Here is a 17,382-nt window from a genome sequence, read left to right as displayed (position 1 = left end):
ACAGGAAAAGCACTGTGAGCAACACTCCCTTTGGGAACACTGAGTATTCATATGCCAATTATTGTCAATCATCTGATGGAAAGACAAAATTCTACTGAACCTTAGGAAATCTTCAAAAATGGAAGGCATCAAGTCAGTACAGTTACAAAACAGTCTCTTCAAGATTTCATTATGATCATAAACTATATCTTAAGTCTTGATCAATGAAAGCGTTAAGCTAGTTTCAGCTACTGGTAAATTAGTTTAATAAAGACAAAAATATTAACTTATTCACCCGAGAAGTACAGGACTTCTCAGCCATTTTGGCAGGTAGGAAAAAGGAAATTTAATCCTCCTACTCAACAAGAAAATTTAAGAACTGCTGTAACATAATAAAAACACGAAAAATCATAGATAGAAATCAGTATTTTTCTACACTGGAAAACAAAATAAATAACATACATATGATGACCATGTTAAGTTCTTAAACTGCTCAGGTACTTTCCTCTGTAACCCATAAAATCATGAACTACGCAAAATTCCTAGATACTCTAACCAAAACACATTGCTCATAACTGCAAGTACTTAGAATTATTTTGCTACTTGAAAAGGGTATGGGAAGTCTCACACTGTGCTGACTCTCAATCTCTTCATGTTTCTGTTGCAAAGCTTGTGAAGCTCTAATTGAATCACCTATTCCCCACTGGGTTCTTAGCTGTTCCGATCCAGGTCCTTCAAGCCAACTGACTACCTGTCAATAAGATAAAGATGACAAAAATAAAGCAGCGAATCAGTTACACAAAAACTGGTATAAAAAAGAATTATGTAACATAAGCAGAAATATTTCAAAGTAAGTATATATTTATGGGGAAAAAAAAAAATCTTTTCAGGATCTGTAGAAGTCTTGTTGTTGAATCCATTCACATCTTCAAAAGCTTTAAGTAGAAACTACTTTTCATTAACCTCAACCTGTCAGCTCCATGAAAGCAGGTGAATTGCCTAAGTGAATTACAATGCACAGCTGTATTCAACCTCACACCTGGGTTTTCTCCTTATTTTGTTGAATATATTAACACACAAGTATAGGACGCATACTTATCCCAAAATTAAATTTACACAACAATGTAGTATTTTATATATTTATGTCTTTTCAACTTGCTCTATCCAAATAACAGAAGCCTCTTACAGAGTCTTAATGGCCACATCTCATGGATCTGCCTTTGCAGAAACCTTTGCACGGTGTTGGCAATACAGTTTTGGACTGCGGTATTGGATTTCTTTTATTATTATTATTATTACTACTATTTTGAAACTACCACATTTGATGTTTAATATTGTTCAAAGCAAAGCAGAGTATCTCAAATGTTGGTTTCCTTTATACTTATTTGAATTATCAGATGATATCTATGGCAAAATTTTATGATAAATTTTTAAACACCTAGAAAATAGAGACAGCCCTGATGAAACCCAGTGCAAGAGTCACTTACTACTAGAGTGCTGAAGTAAGGAAATGCAGGAATACCCCCCCATTCTGAACCTTAATGAAAAAGCATAGGAAGCCAGCTTCCTCTCTTTAATATGACTTCTGTTTAAACAAAGGTGACAGAACAACTTCACACAGTTTTTCAGGAAATTTAACACAATACAAAATGCAATGTCATAACTATGAAGACAAATGAAAAAGGAACTAATTGGACCATTTTCCTAGTGCTGCTAGGCTACATTGCAACAATAATAAAGAATGACCATCACCATTACAGAAGGTCATTCAATTCACCCCACCTTTTAGTCATCATGTCTGTGTCTTCCCACCCCCTCTATTTGCCCCTGCTGCATAAGAAACACTGTTTCAGAGCATATATTCTTTGCTCCAAAAGCATCCTGGTGCTTCCTTACTTTTATGATTTCTAGGGCAAATTAAGAGTCTACAGTTCCAGGTTCTTTTTGTTTAAAGAGATACTACCTGTTGTGCTCAGCACCTCCACACAGCCGTCCCTTATTAAATATGGAATGGACCTAGAAGTGAAGGCACCCTGATGTCCCCCTGTAACCTCACTGCGGCCTGGAAAACTCACATATGGAAACGACAGTTCTCATCCAAGTCTGAAACACTGTGCAAGACTACTGCCTAGCAGTGCCTTCTCTGACCGAGACCACCTCCCCATTATAAGTTTCCAGCAACTACTGCACTGCCTCTGACACTGCTTAGCTTAGCCCATGGCCATTCTTGTGTGACAGATACTTGACCCGAGGAGAGAAGAGTCACTGGGGACCTGCAGAAAGAAGCGATGCTATTTTCATAAAATATATTTTTAAATGGTTAATGACTAGACTACTGCAAGGCCTGGCATTAATTTTTGTGAATTAAGATTAGAACAATAGTAACTAGGTAAAATAAAATATAAATAATAATAATAATAATAACAATAACAACAACATAAGTAAAATAAAATATTAAAAAAATAGTAAATAAAAACCTCTACCTAAGGAGGGACAAAGCTAAAATTTATCGTAACATACAGAGTTGCTCATCAGCAGCCTGTTTAGTAGAACTGCTCATCAGAAAACATCTGGAAATCATTGCCATCTTTACACCGCTGAATGAAACATGAAGGAAATGGAAACAAAACTATGGAACAGAAGGAAGAGTGTTGGTTAAAAAGAGAGGGTAGGATATTGAAGGCACAAGGGAAGAGAGGTGATTATCGATATGAGGACTTTGAGACAGGAGTAAGAACTAAGCAGTTCACAGTAAGCAGAGGCAGCAAATGGTGAAAATGAAACAGGAACACAAAAGCAAGCCAGGAGTGGTTAGTAATATAAGAAGCTACACAAAGAATGAAATAGGAATGTAATTGTAATGAAAGCTAACAGGAAATCAAAACACTAAAAATAAAATAATAATTAAAAAAAAAAAAAAATCAATCAGCAACACAAGGGGAAAGCTTTCTATGTACACACCCATTCCAACTGAAAATACCGCAAGCATGTTTTACTGCAACTTCTGTTTGTTTTGGCAAAATAAATTCCATGGCACTTGGTCTGTATGAGTTTCCTCCAGTCATTCATTATCTTCTGACTTTTCTCTGTTAGTCTAATTTTCTCCCATAAACGAAAAGGCAACTAAATACATTTCTAGATTTAGTAAGTTTTTCCCCATACATTTGTATACCATTTAGAGAGGTTTTAAATGCACTTTATAAAACTGATTAGCTCAGTAAACCAGCAAAACACATTTTTCCTGTGTACTGAGACTCCGTTCACTCACTATGCGGCATCCACGGCATAGACAGAGCAAACGAAAAAACTATTTCTAATACAAATATTGCAAAATGAGGCTCATGCCCCAGTAAACAAGTCTATTTAAATGCATTAACACTGTCAGTTTGCCAAAGTACATTATAAATTTCATTTCAATCATCACATCTTGTTCAGCCACTATAACTTTAACACAAGAAAAAAAAATCTCACCTGATTATACCCACAGCCATGGTAATATGTTCCATATAGTACTACTTTCATCTCTTACATATTTTTATTATTTCCACCTCAAAATATCAAAAGATGACATTTGCTTTTTTATAGTTTTATAATAACCTGAATGACTATATAAAGGAAAATTATTTCCTCAGTAGATTTTTATTTTCACTGCTAGAAATAACAAGATTGATTAGCTTTTATCTTTACCCATACCTGTAATGCTGTGAAGTGCATTTGATTTGCACTCCTCATGCATTAGAAATGTCAATGTTGAAAGGTTAAAAGCAATATGCATTTTATGAATATTCAAACTATACAGAAGCTTAAAACATATAAGCCTAATTTCAAGTAATAAGCACAAGAAGAATAAATTAATTCCATTTCCTTGATTTTTCTCTACTGAGACTCCGCTGAGAAAATGTTGAAAGTGCTAATTACATGCCTGTTTCCAAAGGACCAAACCAATTCATTATGACCTTTAACACATTATTGATTAGGAAGATTTCTACTCATTCTGGTCAGGGTAGCCTGGAAATACAGAGTTTAATCACTTTACCAAGCATTAGACAAATAAAGGAATAAATAATGGCTTATCTTCAGTAACAGCAACTTAACATGGGCAGGGGAAGGTTTCCAACTCTAAAGCAAAATTACAGTCAAATGTGTCTCGTTTGTGAATGTTCCTCTCTTTGCTAACAGGTCAGACATTTGGCCCTCCGACAACGTAGAGGTACACTGCCACAGTACGCAACAAAGGGACAATGTGAAGGTTCTTCAGCATGATGGCAAGACAGGATGTTTCTAATCACCTCCATGTATCAGAACAGCCTTCAGAAAGTCACTGTGGTAGACACTATGTAAAGCATCAAGTGAAACTAGCACGTTGCAGTTTGAGGAGTGAAAGGAAGCATGAAGCTGATTCCAAGTTTTGCAGGAAACAGTCTCGGACTTGAGCTCAAATCTCTGCCTCACAGTATTCAAGAACAACTCCCAGCTTACCTGCATTACCTTCTGCTGAATCTCCTCTAGTTGTGTGCGCTTGCTACGTTGTCTGCAAACTTCCTGGTAGCGGGTATATTGCTCTCTGAGTGAGTCTAGTAGCTTCATGACCTGTGGCTGAGCAAGTAGTTCATCATCCATTGGAGACCAGGACACCCCTCCATCCGAACCATTGAATCGACGCTGTTGTAACTCAGATAGTAATTCATGACCTTTAAGAATACATATAATGATGTGGTTAATTTAGATTCAAAAAACAAGCACAAAAATTATTAGTAAGCATGCCTGCTTTTAGACCATCCAGTGGTATATTTTTGCAGCTAATGATCTTTCATGCATCGGGCACATTTCATGATACCATTTCATGCAGATCACTGGCCGCAGATTGTGGTGTTGTATCAGACATAAAATAGGGTAGAAATCACGTGGTATATTTTAGATATATAAAAGAAATACCGTGACTTTAACATTCACATTGACAACAGTATTGATTAATTTAAGGAAACAATTGCAAAGCACAATCTTGAGTCTGAAACTACTATAAGAATTTGAGTTTACTTCAAAATACTGTGGAGCATCCAAAGTATTTATCTGAAACAATTCACATTCTTAGATTAAATGAATGAGCTAGAAGCACTAACAAACGGAGCATATAAATTTCTCTGTTATCTTGGAGGATTTTTATAACACATATGAAACTTGCATAGAAAGCATGGAGCTGAATAGTAAGTATTTTAATTAATCATTTTTTCTCACTTTTCTCACCTTTTGCTTTGTGCTCTTAAGTACCATATCAGGGTACCGACTTTCTAGAGTGCAACAACTTTCGTATATGCAAAAATAGTATGCTTTGACTATTTAATCCTCTGTTTAAACTGCTCGAAGAATGTTTTTGTTAAGTGGTGGTAAAGTTTTCAGGATATAAACACCATACTACCAGTAAACCCAGAACATCAATTTGTTCCCCAAAAGCTCAATGAACAAGTTAGCAAGTAAAATAGTGTTTGGTCACTAAAATGTTGGTGTAGAAGTTAAAATCTGCCAATTCCACATCATCAGTTCTGCAGGTCTTAAAATGGTGACATGCCAGTTCACTAAATGAAAAAAAAAAAATTACCACTAGAATAGAAATTGTAATACCGCAAGGAAAATGTGGAATAGACTAAATTCAACTGGTATTATCTAGACAATCAAAATGCCAAGGGCTTTGGAGATTGCAGCAAGCAACTTTAAATTACTCAGCATGTATTATTGTGAAATGAACGTGTCTTAGAATTCAAATACATTCTGCCATACCATGGAAATAAACATCTTAGATTTCATCTTTTATAATACTACACAGATAGGAACAGACAGCTGCAGGGCAAACAGACTTAAAGACTTTTACAAGTTGTAGTTATACTGGGATAATTTTGAATTTTTATTGTATGGTTTCAACAGTAAAGAATTAACATTTTCAAGGTAAAAACATTTTTTTAAACTAGATTCTTATCAAATTCTAAGAACTATACTTTATATGTGTATTTGGAACTTGTGAAAGCAACAGTACTTGTAACTATGGAAGACAGAAGCCTTTCATCTAAAAACCTCAGTTTGTTCATATTTACCCTTAAGAGATAGGAAAGTTTAATTGGGGAGAGGTTAATTTTTTTATTCTCAAACTTTAAATAGAGTAAATCTAACAAAGACAAAGGTTGCCTCTTAGGAACTCCCATGATTTAATGAGAGTTATTAAACTTCATAGCTCAAAAAAAAGAATTCGTTACGCCATAATTAAGAAAACAGAGAATGCATATAAACTAACATTCTTGGGAGCCATCTACTTACACAAAATTGAAGTGTTGTTTTGTCCAAAAAATCTTACCATTAGAGGAGGATACACAATTAGACTAAAATCTAGTGACATTGTCTACAGACACTTCATATTTTAAAAACTTTAAAGACCACAGCAAGGAACTACTGTTTCATCTTTTAACTCAAACAATATTATCTCACATCTAAATAAGCTAAAATTTTACAGAGGGCATGTAAAGCCAGCAGTTCTCTGTGGCAAAAATTACATGTGATCCACACATTAATTTGTAGGTGGCTATAAGGACTCTGAGCACTCAGACTCTGATCACCACCTTAACGCTATGCATTACTTCCTGTTCTACAAAGGCACAAATCTTTAAGCAAATTTCTAGTCCAAATCAACAGTGCTATTATACTTTACTGCCAATAGGAAATTCACCCTAAAAAACCATTTCAATCAATGAATCCCAAATTGTTTAACGCTCAAGGGAGAGTCTAAGCAGCAAAGAGTCAGAAGACTGTATGCTTCACTTTTACAGATGGCCAGCTCAGAACTAGGCTGATGCAAATTATCAGAACTGCGTAGGAAAATGCTATCTGTATTGTAACCATTTGGTGGCTACTGAGACAAATTCATTCTATAAGGCCAAATATTGACATAATCTTTAAATAATGTATTCTCAAAATTAAACATATTAATTATGGTAATACTGTAAAGATGTTATCAGGATTATTAAAACTATTTTTAAAAAGACACATTTGGAGTTCCTCCATTTATTTGTGAACATCACTTTTTTTAAAACCCAACAAAGATGACATTAATTGATAAGCTTGTTACATTGTGATGATGGCTAAGATAATTAGTGTGCCCTCTGTGCTTTCACTTGGGGCTTAAAAATGAATAATGTTACTTTATTGACCAACATTATCATTTTCCGACTTACTATACCTGTCTGCAATACCGTCTCAGGATCAACTGATGGAAGGAAGTTCAAATCTATTGATCTGGAATAAAGTAGCAAACACATGATTAATAATAATAAGCTTAATAATAATAACTTAAAGTAACAGGCACATTACTAATAATTTGTATTACAGTAGCACTAAAAACTTCAACTAACGCCAGAGCTACCTGATGCTGTTGTTTCTGACACTGTATGTTTCTTTCCTCACTTGGTTAAGTCCTCACTTTTTCAACTCATTGTATCAAAACAGAAGTGCAGCTGCATGTAGTCAATAGCCAAATGAGCATCCATCTACACACACACACTGATGAATTTTGTAGTCTACATTATAAACTTTTAGAATTTCTTTACATATTTCAAAATATTTAAGGCATATCATATTTTCAATATTGTTTGGCTTTCCAGTGGAATTTTATAATCCAAAAGCATTGATTTAAAAAAAGTAAACCACACACCTCTCTTTTTCTTGCTGAGTTCCTTTGTCACTTCCATTGTTAATCAGAGCAAGTTCATCCAGTAAGGATGTTGATTCTTTCGTGAACTTTTCAAATACCTAAATAAGAAGCAGGTTTTAATTTAAGAAATGAAAATTATATAAGTGGCAGTATTGAAGGCATCAATGCAAATTTATCCACTAGTTCTGTCAATATACTTCAATCTTTATACTGTGTAATTATTTCCCAACATTCGGATGGTAGGGTAGAAAGAGTAGAAAATATAAAGTTTTGTTCAGTGAACACTAAGCTTCCTTAGGAGATAATAAATGTTATACTGAATATAATGAAGATGGACTGAATTCTGAAATACTGAAAAATTTTGAGATTTCTGCCAAACCTGTAAGTTCTTATGGACATATTTATTCTACATCTTCATTTAATCCTTTAGGTAAATCTTAAGAATAATGCTAGAGAATCAAGGCACATTACACAAGCATGTGACAGCTCATTTGAATGGATTAAAATAATCAACTTTGTGAAAATTCCAGCTTTTAATCATTACTAATATGGGCTATACTGTAATGAATAACTAAAATAAAAGAAAGATGTAGTATATAGAAAGAAATACCCTCATCGTTTTCTTTGAATATAGGGGCTTCTGATCTCAGATAACAAGGCCTGTATAGTCAGACACTCAGTACTGTTCAGATGATTCCTCTGTACCTGACTTCTGAGAGTTTGGGTTTTTTTGGTTGGTTGGTTGGTTTTTTTGTCTTTTTTGACAGAACTGAGCATGATCAGGTGCCATAAGTGACATGTGCAATAGCTTTCAGGTTTTTTTTGTGTTAATAAACTATTAATCAATAGCCTGCAGATGAACCTTCCTTAACTTATCTAGGACTACTTAAATTCCAGGGAAAACCAAAAAGGACATAAGGTGGACAGGTCTTAAAAGCCAATTTATAAGATAGTGGTTTATAAAATACAGGCTAAATTCAGTTGTTACAAAAGGAAAAAAAAAATCCATAGAATTAAAATGTATAAACAGTTGTAAACTATTTTTCAGCTAGTACCTTAACCTTTCTGCCCTCTTGTCTAGTTTCAGAATTCAGAGTTGAAATGGAGGAGGTTCTTCATTAATATACAAAACAAGTGAAACGAGGCAAGAGAGGAGAGACAGGAGAAAGACATTTTCAGTTGTAGTCTGAACCAAATATAAAGCAGAAGTCCCAGCTAGAGTGGAAGTACTGTCCTTTTGAATTTTATGAATGCAGGAATAAGTGAGTAAAAGCCAGATTTGTATATACCAGAGAAAAACGAAGGACAATGAAAATACTAGATTCCCCTTCCCTCCCCTGTGTCCAGGCACTCACAGTTTCAGGCGGAGAAGAAACAAGCTGCCTTGCCCTAATCTACGCACACATAAAGGCCATGCAAAGACCGGTAGAAAAAAGCTGCACAGCAGACGATGCTCTCTCTGCCCTTGGGTCTGAACACACAATTTGCCAAGATGCAGCAAAAAAGAAACATGGTACATATGGTGTAAGCCCTCAGATTTTTTGAGGGGGAAATACTGCTGTGAGATTGGCTGCAGGGTATGTCTGAAGACTTTGGGCAGTTGTGGCTGGGACACACTGTGGAGTATTCCTTGTCCAGGATCCCACCTAGAGATCCTAGAAGGAGATGAGCGTTTTAAGAACAGATTGCACAATAAAGGAACACACTGTTTCATTGAAGATTAAATATTGTTTTGAAAATTCAATTTAAGCAACTGAAAAACAACTATCAATGAAGGACAGATTAAAAACATTCTGAAGTGCTATGCGCACCAACAGTTGCTTAAACAATTTGTGTCTATTAATGATTTAGGGGTGTATTTGCTCCTAGATGTTTACTGCATCTCTATATCCACTGGGGAAACTGCATTGACAGAGGTTTTAGTGTAGAACAGCTTAAAACCTGGCTCTCAGTCCACAGGCACCAAGGCCTAAGAGAAAACCTCAGAGGATCTGCAGAGTCCAAGTATTTCTTCCTTGTTTCAGATTTCTCCCATCAGCAGCCAAACAATTTCCCTTTGTAGTGACTACAGCATACGCTCAGGCTCTTCTACAGTGAGGGTCTACAAGAGAACTTCGTTAAGGAACCTTCGTTAAGGTTCAACAAATTGATTACATTAGCTTTATCATCCCTTGAGCAAATCCAGTGTTAGTTATCATGATAAGACTATTCATGCATTTGAACTGCACTATTACACGTGACAATCTCTACACACTTAGCAGTTCCTATACAAATAAAAATTCATTGCTCAAGAATGAAACATTTGAAAACAAACAAACAAACCAGAAAACTAACCAGCCTCTTATTCAACCAATCCATGTGATCATAGGTGAGAGTTCCTCCAAAATCTTCTGTTAGTTGGCACGGTTCTATATATCGAGTCAGCTTGTTAGCAGATACTAAAATAACCTGCAACAACAGAAGAAATTTTAGGTACTCTTGTAAGTAATGCTTATATTTTTCCTTAAGTACCTGAGAAGTTGTGTTCAGTGTGTCCAGAGGTACTGAGCAGATCTTTCAGTGATTCAGAGAAAGTGACCCTTTTACTGCTAAATGGTTAATGAAGTATGGCTGGTTGCAATTAACATGGGCCTAAAACAGATAGGTAATTTTGATATGCAGTGTATGTCTCATGCCTAACCCTGTAAGAGCATCATCTGTATCACCTTGTCTATTTAAAATAGGAAAAAAAAAAAAAAAAGTTTCTTGGATATCTGTTTTCTTGGTGGTAACTGATGCTTCTTGATTAAGTCTAGATCCACACAATCTATTTTTAGTGAATACAGCAGCAGGATACCATACTGCAAAGCACTTAATATTTTTATCACTCTCTTGCAATACTTCCAGTCCCAGAAGTGAGTTTGTGCCATAAAAGTTAAGTGCCCGCATTTACTGCACAAATATGCTCAGCAAGAGTAGGATCAACCATACTCTTTCCATGAGTGGTCAAATTCAAATCTTAGTATGCTTAAAAGCCTGAGTCATTTGCACAGGAGACAAATCTAGTTCATCAACTACTGCAGGAAATAAAGGAAAACACAGGTCCACTGCTAGTCAGAAGACGAAATTCCTCACTTCATTTCTGCATTCTAGAAGCTCCTGGCTGAGCCTTATTCATATAAACCTAAACCAAAAGTTGGCAGCACAGGTTGCTTTGATGCACGATATGCTAAGCCTGGAATAACTCCTGTGGAAAAAAACTCTCTGTGGAAGCAGACATATTGGCAATATATAGCCAGAAATAAAAAATAAAAAAATAAAAAATACTAATAAAAACAAAACAAACCCCAAAAAACAGAGACAATTTTGAGAACCCATCAGATCATGCATGTATTCTTGCAGGAGACAAGAATAAGTGGGAAGAGCCAACTGGAAAGAGCCTTCTACTTCTAGTCCAGCTCCATGTTCCTGGAGACACTGGAAGACAGAAAACCCATCCTAAACTTCTGGATTTTCTCTTTAAGATTACCTGAAGGGTTTTGTCTTCCACTGCTTCAGGATAGTTCAGATCACTAAACAAATTTGATAGACCAAATAATTGACGAAAATACTATGTTTCTGATACGGGTTTTGAGATCAAAGGCCATTCAAGTCAACAACTATAGGTCATCTTTAAAAACTGAAAGTAGAGGTTGTGCAGTCTCCATCCTTGGAAGTTTTTCAAGGCCCAAATGGATAAAGCCCTGAGTAACCTGGTCTAATCCCATAGATAATCCTGCTTTGACCAGGAAATTGGACTAGAGACCTCCTGAGGTCCCTTCCAATTGTAATTACTCTGTGATTTTTCTATTCTTAGAACTGAAGAATCCAGAGTAGTTCCAGCAAATGGTCTAATATTTAATGTACAGGAACATCTTCCAGCAACGTTCAGCAAATATAGGCTATTCTCCTGTATTCTTACTGGTATGTAGCTGCCATAAATGGAATTAGCTTGTACTTTCTTTAAGTAATGACAGTAACCAGCCCAAATCCCAGAAGAGTCTAGGTCCAAGAAAAATAAAGCCTTTGTTCTTCCTTCTTTAGGCACACATTTACATTTTAGGTCATTTTTACACTCTCTTTTCATCTCTATGAAGGAGAAAATTAAAAAAGAAGAAAATTAATTTACTCAATCAGGACATTTTGGTATGGAAACTAAAGTAAATAGGGCAGCTGGCTCACATCACTGAAATACCTGTTCTAAAAAGAAACCCAAATAGCCTGAAGGATGGACTGCATTGAAACCACTTATTTCTCATTTTTTTAACCGGGATCCTTCAGGAGGGAAAGCGGGCAAGGCATATGCTTTACAAACTTGTACCAGGAAAACATTTAAAAAAACCTTTTTTTCTCCTGCAAAGCAAAACCTGCCTGTAACAAATATATTACCTATATGAGAAAGTAATCCTCTAACAAAAAAGCCCACCCTACAAGGGAGATTTGGCCAAAGAACATAAATTACTTTTGCCCCTTATTAGAAAAATTTTGCAAAACTCCCACCTCAATAGCAAGCCTTGTTGTAACTTAAGACGCTGCTCCAAAAACCATTCATTCTTTAGGTTTCTCTCTTTTTAAAAATTGTTTCTTTCTTAAACTGTTTATTGACTGTTCACTGGCATAACTGTAGAAATCCTGTCTGAAGACTTCAAAAAGTAAGCAAACATTTGAATTTTTGACAAGGTGGTGGCAGAAGGGAGGCTCCTGAACAGAATTTAGCTTTTGTTCTAGACCTAGATGAGTAGCAGTGCTAATGTAACACCCTCCATATGCTTTAAATTAGTAACTTTGTTGTTTCTAGATGTCAAAAGTGCAATTTGCCTCTCTGATTAATAGTCTGTAAGAACGTAGACCAAGAGCCAAAGAAAAAAAAATGTTGAAAAACAGTAGGTGCGAGGTTGCACAGGGAGAAGATAAGACACTTCCCTTTTAAAGATATGAATTCTATTTTAAGTTCAGCACCTATAGCATGCAAACTTTTGTTGTCACAGATTCCTAAAACTTTTCAAAATCCAATCACAGTGATTGTCTTTAACCTTTTATGAAAATAAGTGTCAAATTACCACATCCTGAAAAAAGTTTTCCTTTATGAATTAGTGTTCCAGCTTTGCATTTGAATTTCACACTTCAACATATTTTCCGTTGTGCTTCACAAAGCTCTTAGTCACACGGGCTCTTCAAAATCCTCAACAGTTTAGTACTTTGTTAACGCTATACTTAGAATTATTTGTCATCCTTCCCTCTAAAATAATCATTACCAAACTGCACTAGACCACTAACCACAGAGAACATCTTTAGTTTCTCCTCCCTCTGTGAAGAGAATGATGATGGCTTTCTATTGCTTGACCAGCTCTCAATACTCCTGGATAAGACACAGGTACAAGTGAAGACCATTTAGTTATAGAATAGAAATATCCCACTGTTTGCTTGCAACCGGACTGATGTTTTTTTTTTTTTTTTCTTTTTTTTCAAAGTCATCTTATTATGTTGACTCCAGAAAAAAAAGTCTTCTTAATCCAAAGTAAAAGACTTTGGACAGCAGACTACGGTTAGATGTTGAAGTGAACAGCCTAAATTCCCTAAGGGAGAAATGAAAAGATCTGGACAGATGGTAAGACAGAAAAAAAAGTATGAATTACTGAATCCTTAAATCTTTGCTTCCCTTCCCACTTGATCCACCCGCTTCCGATAACAGTGACAGCTAATAAGGTGATAGTGGTAGTGGGTTTCAAATATGTCCTGTTTGCTACCAACCACAGTCCCTATCATTATCATCTGCATTCAGTTCTTTTTCAAACCTAGAAGAACGGTAGCAGTTCTCATCATTGCTCTTCTCTAATCAGCAAACTCGCTTTGTACAATATTGGCCTGCAAAAACATTGCAAAAGCCTTTGCAGAAATAACTCAGAACAGTGCTTTGGTAGAAGTGCTGTATTTTTGAATAAAATCAAAACAACGTTTTTAAGAACCGCCAAACAAAACTAAAAAAATCCCATGTACTCCAAAGTCTTGTGCTTCAACTGCAAAATTCCCTTATTTCTCAGGATGAGACTACAGTTATTTTTTCTAGTAACATGATTTTGACCCATGCAACAGTGCCACTAACACTGATCTTTCATAATAAAAGAGCTTTGAATACTGTTTGTACAAAGCTGATCTCTCTCTCTACATCATTTGCTGTTTTTTGCAAGTATTTTCATTGACCATCTGCAAAGAGACAGAGTTATATGTCAACATCAGAGGGGAATTCTGGATATTCAATAGGACATGTAAAAGTGCCCCCAAAATGTTAAAAACATCCATCTGAACTTTCTTTCTTGAGGGAAGAAATGAAAAAGCTCTTTAACACAAATGTCACAGAGTCAAACCCGGGAGCTATTGGAAGACAGGATGGTGTAAAATTTCAGTAACAAGGCGCTTTTTTTTTTAAGTGTGTAATATCACAGCAACCACACTACTGAATCTAAAAAGGAGCAGTTCTTTCCAAAAGAACACAACACACACGTCCCTTCAGAATACAAAATTTAAACACGTGAAAGCTAAGCATATAATCTTCTGAGAGAAGTAAATATCTGTATTAATCTTCATAGCTTGGTATCAATGAATAATATACTCCAGTTCTGGGACAAATTAAGAAAATTATCTAAACAAATTTGATAGTAATATTCTATATCTATTATCAGAGCAAAACCTATATACTGGGAATTAGGTACAGAAGCACTGTAAGGGGACTAAATCCTATTTTTAATCTCAGGAGTAAAAAGGTCTTAAAAATCAGATTTAGTTTAAAAGAATAATTGGTGTCATCTTTTAGTTAATATTAAATATTTTTTCTGACATTTACACAACACTGTAAACCTAAAAATACACTGAATTTCACAGAACAGAAAAGAGCCAATCCTGACAAAATCATTTATGGAAATGGAAAAAATAATTCATTACGTACACATATCTATACTGCTTATAATTTGCTAGCCTCATTTTTGTTTTGGTGGTGTTTTTTGTTGTTTGGGTTTTTTTGTTTGTTTGTTTGGGTTGGGTTTTTGTTGTTGTTGTTTTTTGTTTGGTTGGCTTTTTTTTTTTTTTTTTAAAACACTTCAAGCAACCTAATATCCAACAACCAAAAAGTCTGACCAAGTTCACAATTCTTTGTAAAAAATTCATACCAGGTGTGCCCAACTACTGAGAAGTTTATATGGGCTGAAAGTGGATTACCAACACATGCCCCCGTTTCTCACTTATTTTAAGTAACCCTCATGATCATGCGGGTACCAAGTGAGACTAGTATGAAATTAGATGCATCTTTAGAAAAAGATTCTAAGAATAATAGAATGTATGTATTATACACAGTATTAGCTGTTTGATGTTATGCAAAAGTGACAGAAATGCAACTAATGGCAAGAACATTTATGCATAAAATAATATATATAATGTTTAAATTATCTGTTCCGATTTGTTACATTGTGATGTAATTGACTACAAATGTAGCTGCTCTAAGGGCATATTAAGGTATTTACTCAATATGAACAGAGTACCACTGCCTCATTTACTAATTTTAATAAACTACCATCAAAAGATTTAATACTGTTTTCATTTACTTACTGGAACATAAGAATCTCTCATTCCTAAAATACTTCTTTTTTTAAAAGAACATTAATAAAGCATGCTGAAAGGTGATCCTACTTATCTGGTCACTGACTGGTAGTTTTGGACAAATTTCATTCAAACACGGGTAAATAGAGGGGTTTTTGTTCATTTCCCAAAAAGTCTGCCAAGAAACACTGGGAAGCCCAGATAGCTCTTCCTCACTCACAGCCTGGCTGATAGGTATAAAATGCTGAATTTTGATAAAGTCCTTTGGGCTCAATATTAAAGCTGTTTTCTCAGTGGGCTGGTTCGTGATGATTTGTTATGTCAGCAGCTTACATATCCAAACAGCTTTGGAAAAATACAGGGAAAACTTCAATGAACAAGGCAGAGGTTTTGTGAGAATAACTTGGCACTTCAGCCTGTGCAGAAATCCAAACCGAAGAATGCCTATGTTAATTTTTCACACTACACTATATAAAAAAACAACAATAAGCTTTTGTATAACAAACAGCAACTTTTTTTTTTTTTTTTTTTTTTAAATTAAGTGTGAATCCTAATTGCTTTCTAAAGCACAATCGGATTCATCTTTGGCATCTGTGTTCTTGAAAGTCAGCTGTACTTATTCTCCAGCAAATTCAACTGCTGGAAAAACTTAAATATGGCCTCAAGTATTCTCCCGGTGATTTTTCAAGATAACTATGGCACTTTTAACAGACAAAACATAGCTGCCCATGTATCTGGCCTGACAGTGATTCATTGCCACAGAATTGTAAAGCAAAGACTTCCTTTTCTCAAGGAGAAGAATAATCCTATTGTTTGATGATAAATATTATTTCAATCCATTTTTTGAAACACGATTTGATTAAACACTGAGTAGGAGAGAGTGGCATTTGTTAATACGGAACACTACTCTATACAATGATCATTTGCTTTAACATTATACCAAGAAACACAAGTTACATATTTATCTGGCCAGTATCACACAGAAATCTGGCATACTAGAAACCCAAGAGCAGCTAGCAGAATCCAGATATACACTAGACTAACTGTCAACTCCACTCCCAGTAACTGTCTCCTTCACTTCTGAGCACTCACAGTTTTGCCCACTCATTTACCTTGCCCCCCAGGGCTCATGATAATAATTAGCACACTGTCTTTTTTCCATCCCAGAGAAGAGACTAATAGGCACACACAATCTGGTATTTTCCAACACACCCTTCTTTAGGACTGAATTTAGAATGTGACGTAAACACAGGCTTATGTACTCCAGCTCCACAGGGATAATTCTCTGATTTGGCCCAGGTTTTTAAAAAAAAAGACACATTGCTTCCAGTGTTAAAACAGCAGCAACAAAGATACATGCAGATGAAAAGGGAGATGCATTTAAATAAATATAATTTTGATAAAAAAGTGGAACTCCTATATGCATTTTTAGGAAAGTCCACGAAAGCTACAAGTTTTGGTGCCTCAGTATTAGAACAGTGGACTGGAAGATCTGATACAAAAATTAAAGATTTCCTCCGAAGTGTTATTCATTCTTCATTCTGTGAAGCAATATTCTGCTTATTAGCATTATTCTTAAAAGATAAATTGGGATGATTGTGCCACAATTAATTTCCAAGTAGAATACTGAGAGCTAAGATATAAAGATACATGTAGTAACAATAGTTAATTTCGAAATACAAGAACAGTATAAAAACCTCTTATAGTAAACCAGCAGAAAGTTCTGGACCATGGTGGGTTTTCAATGGCACCAAAAAAAGCACAAATTAAAGTGTTTGGGGTGGAGATTTTTGTATTTTGGAACATTAAGCCTTGCTATAGCTACATAACACACGTTTAATCACTTGTAGAATAAAGACTGTTAGTATAGAGAAGGTAAATATCTACTTAGGTATGTACCACTGACTTAGGTAGACAGAGAAGAGTTACTTTACTTGAATTGGGGACTGATATGAAAAATTGTGGTCTAATCACATTGGATTTAGCCTTTCCAGTTGCTTTCTTAAACAATCCCTAAACTTTTAAACAAAAGACAAGATCTTACGAGCTATTTTTCAGCTACAAAACATGGAAAAAGAGAAGCCAGCTAGCTAATACTTCTT

The 17,382-nt window shown here is 35.3% G+C and overlaps 1 protein-coding gene across 2 annotated transcripts in view; it reads right to left on the bottom strand.

Annotated features, from left to right (window-relative positions):
• SESTD1 (SEC14 and spectrin domain containing 1) overlaps positions 1-17,382 on the bottom strand; it is a 62,084-nt gene that overhangs the window by 15,409 nt on the left and 29,293 nt on the right. The window contains exons 8-12 of one of the 2 annotated variants that reach the window (XM_082312507.1): positions 10,007-10,120; positions 7,673-7,770; positions 7,202-7,257; positions 4,459-4,670; positions 608-730 (exon numbers count right to left, since the gene is read on the bottom strand). In XM_082312507.1, coding sequence (XP_082168633.1) covers positions 608-730; positions 4,459-4,670; positions 7,202-7,257; positions 7,673-7,770; positions 10,007-10,120 — 603 coding nt within the window. The remainder of the gene's footprint in view (positions 1-607; positions 731-4,458; positions 4,671-7,201; positions 7,258-7,672; positions 7,771-10,006; positions 10,121-17,382) is intronic. The other variant, XM_082312508.1, reaches the window with a different exon arrangement.

The sequence above is a fragment of the Platalea leucorodia genome (assembly GCF_965183815.1).
Source record: "Platalea leucorodia genome assembly, chromosome: 5".
NCBI classification, from domain to species: Eukaryota; Metazoa; Chordata; class Aves; order Pelecaniformes; family Threskiornithidae; genus Platalea; species Platalea leucorodia.
Note: the sequence above shows the minus strand (reverse complement) of the source record. Positions and strands in the feature narration are given on the sequence as shown.